Source organism: Eptatretus burgeri, chromosome 1, assembly GCF_056783735.1.
Source record: "Eptatretus burgeri isolate ZD-2024b chromosome 1, Ebu_testis_v1, whole genome shotgun sequence".
Taxonomy (NCBI): domain Eukaryota; kingdom Metazoa; phylum Chordata; class Myxini; order Myxiniformes; family Myxinidae; genus Eptatretus; species Eptatretus burgeri.
This window is the reverse complement of record NC_140961.1, coordinates 44,434,588-44,447,307: the sequence shown is the minus strand read 5'-3', so window position 1 is coordinate 44,447,307 and position 12,720 is coordinate 44,434,588. Positions and strand designations below refer to the sequence as shown.

The 12,720-nt window shown below is 48.2% G+C and overlaps 1 protein-coding gene across 1 annotated transcript in view; it reads left to right on the top strand.

Moving 5' to 3' along the window:
• Positions 1–6,138: 6,138 nt before the first annotated feature.
• LOC147034361 (single-minded homolog 1-like) overlaps positions 6,139–12,720 on the top strand; it is a 26,420-nt gene continuing 19,838 nt past the window's right edge. Inside the window, exons 1-3 of the mRNA XM_085851524.1 lie at positions 6,139–6,333; positions 6,656–6,764; positions 7,026–7,111. Coding sequence (XP_085707650.1) covers positions 6,139–6,333; positions 6,656–6,764; positions 7,026–7,111 — 390 coding nt within the window. The remainder of the gene's footprint in view (positions 6,334–6,655; positions 6,765–7,025; positions 7,112–12,720) is intronic.

Sequence of the window (12,720 nt, the reverse complement as noted above, 5' to 3'; positions counted from 1 at the left end):
GGGAAGGCTGCGCGAGAGGAGGGGAAGGCTGCGCGAGAGGAGGGGAAGGCTGCGCGAGAGGAGGGGAAGGCTGCGCGAGAGGAGGGGAAGGCTGCGCGAGAGGAGGGGAAGGCTGCGCGAGAGGAGGGGAAGGCTGCGCGAGAGGAGGGGAAGGCTGCGCGAGAGGAGGGGAAGGCTGCGCGAGAGGAGGGGAAGGCTGCGCGAGAGGAGGGGAAGGCTGCGCGAGAGGAGGGGAAGGCTGCGCGAGAGGAGGGGAAGGCTGCGCGAGAGGAGGGGAAGGCTGCGCGAGAGGAGGGGAAGGCTGCGCGAGAGGAGGGGAAGGCTGCGTCAGGGGAGGGGAAGGCTGCACGAGAGGAGGGGAAGGCAGCGTGAGGGGAAGGAATGGCATCTCGAGGGGAGGGGAGACAGCTTGGAAAAATTGTGCATTAAACACCCCTTTTTAAGATAATTAATGGCCTAATTTAATTATGTTCTTTGTCAGGTGCTTCCTTGGCCATCTCGCTCTTTGTGGTCGAAAGGCATATCCTCGGTAATTTCACTGGAGTCTGAACCTGCCATGTGTTTTTTGGGCTGCTCAACATTGCATTGACTTGGAACTGGCCGCAACGATTTGTTAACGATAAAGTTTGTTGTTTTTTTCACTTTCCTCACTCATATTATCGAATTCCTGTTCATCATAGCTATGAATTACTGGGCATATTGCAATACTTATAAACACGTGGAGTTGCTAGCATTCGTGGCTTTATTTCATTTCCATCCATCCATCGGGACCATACTCTGTGCAGAGAATTGGTGCTACCTAAGCAGTCTCCTGGGCTATTGGGCACAATCCTGGACGGGTCGCCACTCTGACACAGGATACCAGCAAGCTGGCACTCATTTTGCCGACCTCGGAAGGATGACAGGCAGAGTATTACATTTCTGCACATGTAATGACCTCTCAAATCTCTTAAACTGAGCCGAATTACAAAATTTAAGCTCCAGACTTGAACTTAAAAGCAGTTCCTACTCCTAAAAAGTGTTCATTTCTCCAATTCAGATATATTTGATATCATCATATCTACGAATCGTTGGATACATCGCAATGCTTATGAACGCCCAGAGACGCCAGTGTTTGTGGCTTTATTTCATTTCCGCATATGCTATAACCTCAAGAATCTCTTAAACTCAGCCAAATTACAAAATTTAAGCTCCAGAATTGAACTTAGCAGCAGTTCCGGCTGCTAAAATAAGTGTTCATTTTTCCAATTCGGGCATATTTGATATTCTGGGTGTCTCCAGGAAGTGTGTGTTTAATATGATGATTTAGTGATTGCTAATCACGTGCCAAGCGAGCCGTTCCTAATCATCCATTTCATTGGAGTGCTTTAGCCACTTTATGCGAATATTGCATAGCGCTCGCTGTCACTGAATACTGTATGTTGATTGACTTGAACAATGTACAGAGGCCACTCGCCTGCAATGGCCCCGCGTTGTTTTGCAATCACTTAGGCATAGTTAAATTCAAATAAAATAAAAAAATGAAATGTTTCGTTAACATCATGACAGGATAGCGAAGAGGTACACACACTCACTCAAAGCTGTCAAGCCTGGGTTCGAATCCTGACCCAGCTATAAACTGTCATCCCGATGTTTCACAGGCAGGGTGATTCAACACTGTGTGTGCTGTTAAAGTGGATGTCACATATGCCGGATGTCACATATGCCCCCCTCTCCTCCTCCTCTCATCCCCTCCCCCCAATTTCCATCTCTCTCCCCATCTCTCCCTCTCTCTGTCTCTCTCTTTGTCTCCAAGCGTATCTGGATGGTGGTTATGCCTGGATGGTGGTTATCTGCACATGTATCTGGACAGTGGTTATGTCCAGATGGTGGTTATCTCCCTACTTCTCTGGACAGTGGTTATTTCCGGATGGACCCTCCCCTCACCCTGCCTTACCTTGCCCTCCTTTCATGCTGCCTTCCCTTTCCTCACCCCTCCTCTCTCCCCCATTCCTCTTCGCTCCTGCCCCCCCTCCTTCTTCACTATCCTCTCCTTCCTCCCTCGTTCCTTGCTCCCCCTCCTTCCTTGCTCCCCCCTTTCTTTCTCCCCCCTCCTTCCTCGCTCACCCCTCCTTCCTCACTCCCCATTCTCCTCGGTCACCCTACCTCCTCCCCTCCATCTCCCGCTCGCTTTTTCTACCCTCCCAGCATACCTGTCGTCCAGGCGGTGGTTGTATCCAGATGGAACCTCCCCTCACACTCTCACCTCGCCCTACCCTCATGCTACCTTCCCTTGACATATCTGGTCGGTAGGTTATGGCCGGACGGTGGTTAGCTCCACACGTATCTGGATGGTGGTCATCAATGCACGTATCCGGAAGGTGGTCATCACCGCACGTGTCCGGACAGTGGTCGTCTCCGCATGTATCCGGACGGTGGTCATCTCTGTACGAATCCATACAGTGGACATCTCCGCACGTATCTGGATGGTGGTTGTCTCCGCACGTATCTGGACGGTGGTTGCTCCGCACGTATCTGGACGGTGGTTGTCCCCGCACGTATCTGGACGGTGGTTGTCTCCGCACGTATATGGACGGTGGTTGTCTCCGCACGTATCTGGACGGTAGTTGTCTCCGCACGTATCTGGACGGTGGTTGTCTCTGCACGTATCCGGACTGTGTTTATTTCCGCACGTATCTGGACGGTGGTTGTCTCTGCACGTATCTGGACTGTGTTTATTTCCGCATGTATCTGGATGGTGGTCATCTCCGCACGTATCCATACAGTGGACATCTCCGCACATATCTGGACGGTGGTCTTCTCCGCACGTATCTGGACGGTGGTTTTCTCCGCACGTATCCGGACGGTGGTTGGTTCCACACGTATCCGGACGGTGGTCGTCTCAGCACGTATCCGGACGGTGGTCGTCTCAGCACGTATCCGGACGGTGGTCGTCTCAGCACGTATCCGGACGGTGGTCGTCTCAGCACGTATCCGGACGGTGGTCGTCTCAGCACGTATCCGGACGGTGGTCGTCTCAGCACGTATCCGGACGGTGGTCGTCTCCGCACGTATCCGGACGGTGGTCGTCTCCGCACGGTGGTTATCTCCGCACGCTTCCGGACAGTGTTTACACCCGCACGTATTCATATGGGATGGTGGTTATCTCCGCACGTGTCCAGACGGTGGTTATCTCCGCACATATCCGTATGGGATGGTGGTTATCTCCACACGTATCTGGATGGTGGTTATGTCAAGACATATCCAGATGGTGGTTGTGTCTGGACTGTGGTTATCTTCATATGTCTGGATGGTGATTTTGTCCAGATGGACCCTCCCCTCACATTGCCTTCCCTTGATGTATCTGGCCAGTGATTATGCCTCTGTCCAGGTGGTGGTTTTGTCCGCAGGTATCCAGATGGTGGGTATGTCTGAACAGACCCTCCCCTCACACTGCCTTTCCTTGCCCTCATCTCACACTGCCTTCCCTTACCCTCCCCTCATGCTGCCTTCCCTTCCCTCACCCCTCCTCACTCCCCCACCCCTCCTCGCTGCCCTTTTCTGCCTCACCCCTACTCAGTCTCCCCTCTCCTTCCTCTGTCACTCCTCTCTCCCTCCCCTTCTTCTTGCTCTCCCCTCCCCCAACCATATTCCCGTCAGCAAAGCGACGGGTTGCATTTTCTCGTAGAACTGTATGAGGGACTCCAAGTGCTCTCCATCTCCATGCATCTCCATCTCCATTTTGCAATCGTGACGTTCTTTAGCTCTAAGTCGGGGTTTTCTCCGAAGTTCCGTATTGATCACTTTGCCCAGATGACAAAACCATGAAGAAGCCATCAATGTAGAAACAACACTTTCAAGATTGGTGTTGATGTGAATTGTGAAAGTCCACGTGACCTTTGTACACCACCATTCTTCGTTCGTGGTCAATGGTCATGCCCTATGGAAATCGTTCTGTTCGTTAATTCACTGCTCATTGGGTAAAATAAAGGACGGACCTGTAACGCAAATTTATCTTTGCTTTCCTCTCTTTTTTTTTTCGACTTTCATCTTCTTCTTTCATTCCTTTGAAACTCTATATTTCTGTTTCTTCTTTTATTTCTCCATGACCTTCCTTTTTCTCCTTGCTGGAAAACATTTTCGTGTTTTCAATGCCCTTGCATGAGTTAGGGGTTTGTTTTCATCGTTTGGATTCATCATTTTGGCTTCCTGGTGACACCTGAAGGCAGAAACATCAGTTTGTGTATCACCATACATTTTGGCCTTTGGGTCAAAGTTCATGTTTATTATTGAGACAAACCTCATGTTCACTAAGGTCTTGGAGTTAAGCTGCATTTTAATTTCTATTTTTTATTTGTTTTTTTAGCTTCGTCATTGTTTTTGTATTTTTAAACCCTCTTTTGATGAAAGGATATTTCTCAACAGGAATAGCACTGCACAGGACTGGTGTTAATGGGTAATCAGTGTTAACATTGCACACTGCCCATTTGGGTCTCTGTCCCTGTCTCTGTCCCTGTCTCTGTCCCTGTTCCTGTCTCTGTTCTTGTCTCTGTCCCTGTTCCTGTCTCTGTTCTTGTCTCTGTCCCTGTTCCTGTTCCTGTCTCTGTCCCTGTTCCTGTCTCTGTCTCTGTCCCTGTTCCTGTCTCTGTCCCTGTTCCTGTCTCTGTCCCTGTTCCTGTCTCTGTCCCTGTTCCTGTCTCTGTCCCTGTTCCTGTCTCTGTCCCTGTTCCTGTCTCTGTCCCTGTTCCTGTCTCTGTCCCTGTTCCTGTCTCTGTCCCTGTTCCTGTCTCTGTCCCTGTTCCTGTCTCTGTCCCTGTTCCTGTCTCTGTCCCTGTTCCTGTCTCTGTCCCTGTTCCTGTCTCTGTCCCTGTTCCTGTCTCTGTTCCTGTCTCTGTCCCTGTTCCTGTCTCTGTCCCTGTTCCTGTCTCTGTCCCTGTTCCTGTCTCTGTCCCTGTTCCTGTCTCTGTCCCTGTTCCTGTCTCTGTCCCTGTTCCTGTCTCTGTCCCTGTTCCTGTCTCTGTCCCTGTTCCTGTCTCTGTCCCTGTTCCTGTCTCTGTCCCTGTTCCTGTCTCTGTCCCTGTTCCTGTCTCTGTCCCTGTTCCTGTCTCTGTCCCTGTTCCTGTCTCTGTCCCTGTTCCTGTCTCTGTCCCTGTTCCTGTCTCTGTCCCTGTCTCTGTTCCTGTCTCTGTCCCTGTCTCTGTCCCTGTTCCTGTCTCTGTCTCTGTTCCTGTCTCTGTCTCTGCCCCTGTCTCTGCCCCTGTCTCTGCCCCTGTCTCTGCCCCTGTCTCTGCCCCTGTCTCTGCCCCTGTCTCTGCCCCTGTCTCTGCCCCTGTCTCTGCCCCTGTCTCTGCCCCTGTCTCTGCCCCTGTCTCTGCCCCTGTCTCTGCCCCTGTCCCTGTCCCTGTCCCTGTCCCTGTCCCTGCCCCTGTCCCTGCCCCTGTCCCTGTCCCTTGTCCCTGCCGCTGTCCCTGTCCCTGTCCCTGTCCCTGTCCCTGTCCCTGTCCCTGTCCCTGTCCCTGTCCCTGTCCCTGTCCCTGTTCCTGTCTCTGTCTCTGTCTCTGTCTCTGTTCCTGTCTCTGTCTCTGTCTCTGTCCCTGTCCCTGTCCCTGTTCCTGTCCCTGTCTCTGTCTCTGTCCCTGTCCCTGTCCCTGTTCCTGTCCCTGTCCCTGTCTCTGTCTCTGTCCCTGCCCCTGTCCCTGTCTCTGCCCCTGTCCCTGTCCCTGCCCCTGTCCCTGTCCCTGTCCCTGCCCCTGTCCCTGTCCCTGTCCCTGTCCCTGTCCCTGTCCCTGTCCCTGCCCCAGTCTCTGTCCCTGTCCCTGTCCCTGTCTCTCTCTCTCCCCCTCTCTCTCTCTCTCTCTGTCTCTGTCTCTGTCTCTGTCTCTGTCTCTGTCTCTGTCTCTGTCTCTGTCTCTGTCTCTGTCTCTGTCTCTGTCTCTGTCTCTACCTGTCTCTACCTGTCTCTACCTGTTTCTACCTGTCTTTGTCCTTTTCCTTTTCCGTGTCTGCCTGTCTCTTTTGTGTGTGTGTGCCTGTCCCTTTTGTGTCTGTCTCCTTTGCTCATCTCTGGGTATGGCAAAGCTGGCTTATCTTGAGGCTGTCCCAAAAAACTGCTCATGGTATAAGATTCTGATTATAATCATCATTATTATTACTATTACTATGATTATATATATGCGACGAACGGCAGTTTCGCGCTGCCAGGCTCGACTTGAACGGGCCTGTAACCTTGCACTGATTGGAGCCGCATCTGCCCGGCTTGGCCAGACTTTGGATGGATTCATCTTCGTGGTGGCACCGGACGGGAAGATTATGTACATCTCTGAGACTGCTTCCGTCCATCTGGGCCTTTCGCAGGTACCGTGTCCATTGGTGCTAACATCTTGGCTGGGATTTAGGGTGTAATTAATGGGGTATCTTAACACTTGCATATTAGTAATTCTGAGCACTCAACCTGTAATGTAACAGTAATCTTCAAATACCATGCTTTTTAACACACACACCACCAAGTCGGTACCACTGCATTCGTCATTAATTCTGAATACATGACCCTCCCCTCACCCCCTTTAACCCTCAGTCTAGCCAGGCTTGTGGCCTACCCTCCAAACTCTCATTTCTACTTGGACATGCATGCCCACATCTTTGCTCTTGCACTAAACATGTTCTGTGCTGTGTGTAGGTAGAATTAACAGGAAACAGCATATTCGAATATATCCACCCTGCAGACCACGACGAGATGACAGCCGTGCTCTCATTTCACCAGCCTTTCCACTCTCACTTTGCACAGGGTAATTCAAACTCCAACTTTGATGTTGTCATCGAGAATGCTCATGGTTAAAAAAAAAACAAAAAAAAAACATTTTTAATCTCAGTCCCTTACTGTGTCATTCGTCTCACATTAACCGTTATCACAAACCTCCACTTGGATTCTCTCACTTCACCCATCCTCTGCATGCCACCGCGTGCGTACGTGTGCATGCGCCGGTGTTCAGCGCGCTTCTCCACTTGTACAATGTTTGACGCAGTGCTTGTTGTGCAATCCCAAACAGAGTTCGAGATAGAGCGTTCCTTCTTCCTGCGCATGAAGTGTGTGCTCGCTAAGAGGAATGCTGGCCTCACCTGCGGAGGATACAAGGTAAGCCTGTGTGGAGCATCGGCTTTAGGGATAAAAGAGCAGTACGGTAAAAGGGGGAGCCGTTATTTCATGTTTTTACATAAATTTCATTGATGTATAACAGTTGTACCAGTATCAAATGGAAGAGCTGGCCAAGCAGAACGAACTTGCAAATTTGTGCCGATGACGTCCATCGAGATCCATCATGGAGGTGGTTCGACATGACCAATGTAGCCGATGATTAGAGTGGATAACAATGGAGGGCGTTCCGCAAGCAGGAGAGTGAGAGGGTCGTGTGTGTGCGCCGTCGTTTTGCGCAGCATTGACTGAACCTTGATTGTTACATCACCTGGTTTAACGAATTTGAGCACCCATCCCCACTCCTGTTTAAACTCATCCGCATGGTTTTAAATAATCACCGAATGCATTTTGTTCATCCGTTTCACAAGGTACTCGACAACCGAAATTCTGCTGAGTGTTTCATTCAAATCTTTTCACATTCAGTTAATGAGCCCTTGCTATGTTGCTCATCAGGCAACTGCAGGTCTCGACAAAAGCCATTGTCTGGAAATGTGGACGTTTTGCATTTCCCAGACAAGAGAACATCGGGACAAAAACAAAACGACACATTAGATAACAGTTCATTTTTCTCTCAATAGGAAGCCATGAACTTGACCAGATATTTATTTATTTGTCTATCTGCTTATTATCCCCACGCTTTTTTGGAGAAAAAAAACCGGGACATATTGCAATCGGCTCCGTCTGTCTGTCTGTCTGTCCGTCCACCATGCCATCTCCTCCAAAATCGTTGTGCAGAAAGTCACCAAACTTGGCGGTTTTGATCACAACATGGCAACAAGGTACAAGAGCAGTGTCATTTTTGGTCCAGCCCCTTGGGGCGGGGTGAAAAGGTCAAATACCAAACAATGCAATTATGGGCACATTTTTAAACATCTTAAATGAAACTTTGTTTATGAAATCAGCATTGGGAGAGGCATGAAATATGTAATGATTTAAAAAAAAAAAATTTTGGTGTTTGACCTCTGGTCTTGCCCCAGGGGAAGGGACTTCAGGTCACAGGGGTCAAAACAGAAGTTGTGTTTTTTTTACTCAAAATTTGATATTGGGTCATTCCTGGTGGAATCTTTTGCCATCTTTCGACTTTGCTTTACATGGGTAGCGTGGGGATTTGCAATGGCACACCATCGACTTCGCTCTGATTTACAGTATTTAATCTCTTCTTTATCTAATATATTGGCTTGCGGATTTGATACACACACCTGTAAGAATTGCACATTACTAACCCTTTATTTGCAGTAAAAAATGGTCATGTTGCATGGGTTTTAAGAAAACAACTGGATTTATGGAAGTTCTCTCTGCAGGGGCATTACCATGGACCACCGTCCCAAAAGGCTCATGTGGATTTTCGGTCATGTGGATCAAAAGGGTCACGTGCATTAGTCACGCGCGCGGCTTCACTAGTTCATATTGATGCCACTCTTTGGAAGGGAGTTTCTGCCTTGCGGTTATCAGTGGGACATGGTTTATCAAAGGCTTACGTGCAAAAGAGCCCTTAAATCTGCACACGGATGCAAGGGTGTAAAAATCATCACAACAGCAACAACCTACACCTGCAATTGGACAAATATAGAAGCAAAAGTAGGAATCGAAAGAGGAAGTTGATTGTAAGTAAATGTAGAAGAAGAAATCCCAAAATGTCGAACACTTTTAAGGGCAGGAAGGATGAATACATGTGCCAAACGAAAAGTCGCTGTGGCGTTAAACAAGACGCTATAATCACTGACTCGCAGACTGTGACGAACTCTCCCCTCGAAACGTCACCAGCGAAGGGATCGGATACCGGAGGCGTCGCGTCCAGGCAGTTAATCTCGGATGCTTTGAGCGCAGGACTGCGATCGCGCTGTGGGCGTAAAGTAATGGTTAACACATTAGGGAGGTTAACGTCTGCGGGCAAACCGCACGGATAATGAGGTTCAACTCAACGAAAACAACTTCAGGCCAACGCAGGGTTAGTTTCTCTCCGTATCCCAATTTCCTCTCTTTCCTCCATTTATCGGGGGGTAGTTTATTTTCCTTTCTTTTCTTTTTTTGTTTTTTCCCCCCTTCCATTCGAACGGAATTTAAAACTTGATGTTGGCATTACCAATAATGTTTTATTGTGATTTTGAAATCGAGTATAATCGGACCTTTAGGCCTGTCAAGATGGCCATGCTGGCCTATGAAGGTGACTGTTGGACGTACTCTCATTGTTGGATTTTGGTTATTCGTTTATCTGAGACGCATTAACACAAACAGGCCTGGCAGAGTAACCTCGAGGTTTGCGCACTCGCCTTGGAGCTGTCTAGCCTGTGGTTGAATCCCAACGTGGCGAAAAACTGTCATCCTGGTGTTTCGCATACAGGGCGAAGCAACAACGTGTGCACCTTCTGCCGGAAGGACGCTAATCTCGAGGACTCGTCTGACAGCACGTTGAACTTCCCACGATCTTTCACAAAGTGGAGGCGAATTATCTCCAGCATCCTGAACGCACAAATCCTTGCCCTGACTGACTGCTGGGAAAGCAAAAGCAAGCCACCCAGCACAAGCCTTGCCGAGTAACTAATTCAGCAACACCGACACTCTGTCAAGAGTGGGGCACATTGAAACAGAATTCCGTGCCTGGTTGTTGATATGAGCTTTTGAAATCCTGTGAAAACTTTCTCTTTCTTTTTTTCTTTTTTTTCCGTTGGTGGTTCTGTCTTGCGGCGATTCATCCATCTCACGTTATTACCTTTTTAAAGGAGACGCAGCAATAGCATTTGTCGTTTAAGCGTCCACGTGACGTCCTTTGGAAACGTTTCACCCAGAGAAACTGAAAACTCGCCCTCAGAAATGGACTCATGGCCTCACAATTTGGTTACAGACACTTCCACCGACGTGTTGTGCTGTGCGCTCGGTATGACGAAATTGAATATTCGAGACTCAGTTTGGATGAAAAGACAAACAATCAGATTGCTTGGAGAATTTCAAACTTTAACTTGCTGGACAGGACCCCTTTCGTGGAGTCGATCAACATATTGTTTAATAAATTCTTGTCCCTCATTTTATAACGTTGTCGGTGAACCGCAAAATGAACCGCGAACCATTTGTTCCACGCATTTCCAGAAGGCAACTGGATTCCAACCTCGTCGCTGCACCAGAATGCTGTGCAGCCTCTCCGATATGGAAATGTAACTTTGGAGGCTTTCCGAACACTGAGGTCGATAAAGGACCATTCATTTGATTTCGCTTTATTTATTTATTTATTTTAGAAGACCAAGTCCAAAATGCAAGAGAAGCTCATTCCTGCGTTCACTCAAAGTTGTTGCGTGTAGGACTGAATAGATGGGTCCACAATAAAGTGAAGCACACGCTTCTGGAGTCATTCAATCTCATCACTCTAAGCCAGAGTGATGCCGGAAGCCCACACGGGCACACCGAGCTCCAGCAAAGGGCGGATGAACGCTTTGTATATTTCAAAAAGATCAGGGGCACTCACGCTGAATTTCTTCAAAGTACAACAAACTTCGAGTCGTCATGCAGCACGAGATGGATACCATCTACTGGACCTGACAATTCCTCTTCAGATCTGATTGGATTATCACACCAACGAGGGTGAACGATTGAACTCCTTGCAGAGGAATGTTATCAATGACTGTTTAATTGGGGTGGCACTTTCTGAAGGAAAGATATTTGCATGATCTTACATTTCCCCAGGTTCGGCCTTGCGTCATTAAGGCAACACCAGTCGCCAAGTGCATCAACATGGGCTTGCGTCGAACTTTGTTGAGTTCTGTGCAACACTTCGACCATGCTCAAGTCATCCACATATTTCCAACGGTATCCTGATGTTACAGCTGCATCATTCACCAGAACAAGGAACAAAATTGGTCCTAGTTTCGTCCCTTGTGGAACTCCGCATTTGACACTCAAGGGGTTCGATGTCTGCCCTTGATAACGAACCTCTTGGGAACGATCGGTAAGGAAACTACACACTGTAGGTAGGATGGAAGCATCAACCCCAAGCTGAATGAGCTTCTCAATGACCTTGGAGTGGTTGACGAGGTTGAACGCCTTTGTAAAATCGACGGTGCAGATGTTTGCATCATGCCCTCGGTCAAGATTTTGATGTATAACATCTAACAGGTGGACTAAATGGTGGTTGATAGAGCTTCCTTTCATGTTTTCATACTGTGCAGGATCAATGTGAGGTTGAAAATCGACCATCAACCAGTCAGCAAGAAAACTTACAAATGAAATTGAGATGTGGCGAAGCTCATCAAATCCAGTAACACGGGGGGGATCTTAGGAATCGCACATACTGAGGCACACCTCCATTCAGCAGGGAAGTAACCATTCTGCATGCATTTGTTAAATATCTTTGTAACAGGACCTGAGATTTCCAGTGCAAACGTTTTGAGAAGACTAGTAGGTACATCACTGAGAATGAGGTGCCTTGGATGTGTTGAGACGTCTAAGATGAAAATAAACCACGTTCTGATGGATGGATTGCTTGCGGAGGCGGAGAAGTTGGAAGATGCGCCACATCATCCTCATCAGACGCACGGTAGACGACGATGTCGGTTTAACCCAAACAATTTCAAGATGTGTTGGGACAACATTGCGAAACGCTTGTCGGGAGTTGACATCATCTCGAGCATAAAGTGCAACTCCTCTTCCCATTCGGCCATCATGGTCAGAGTGGTAGTGAGTAAATGCTGGTAAGTCAAAACATGTATATGGCTTGTCTGATTTAAACCAAGTTTCGGTTACTGCTACTAGATTTACACCACTGTACTGAGTGATGATAGTTTCCTCGAAATCATAAAACTTGTTGCACAGTGATCTAGCATTAACAAGCAATATCGACGGCAATGCTGATGACTATCGTTCAGAATGAGTATAAACATGCCTCAAAGTCCTTATTCTGACAGGTTGCCAAGGTTGTTGCTGACGAGGGTGTGGATCCACAACTCTTATTCGATGCCGTGCTTATCTACCAGCCCGGCATCCATGTTTACGAGCAATACAAAATAGACCATTTTCCTCTGCGATGTTTGCACTCTATTAAATGTAATTGGTAAACGTGCACATGTCCATGTTACCTGCATTGTGATGTCACTTCCCTTTATAATGTCGATTGAGCATAGGGAATGTCCATTGTGGTCTATCTAACTTGTTATGGCCAAATTGCAATGCCAATACTCTTGATACTCGAGCAGCATTGTCTTGCATGAGTGTGCCATGTCATTGTGCTTGTGGGCGGGTAGGGTAACGTGTTGAGAAGGAAGGATGCGGGGACCCGGCTGACATAGTCACATTGGACCAATGCCGGGGTTGGGTTGACATCGTTGTGGATGGTCATCCACACCTTGTGAACGTTGGTTCAATATTTGCTCAAAGACGGAAAAAAAAATGGCTTTGTGGATACTGATGGTGTTCATCAAATGTCTGCCATTGGTCAAGGTAACATGTCAAGGATCGACCGACGTTGGGAGGAGGGTGATTAAATATTGCAGTTTGTCTAAACGCCAACAAGAACTGCCAACAATGGACCAACGCTTGTTTAATGATCAAATCGACGTTCGCCC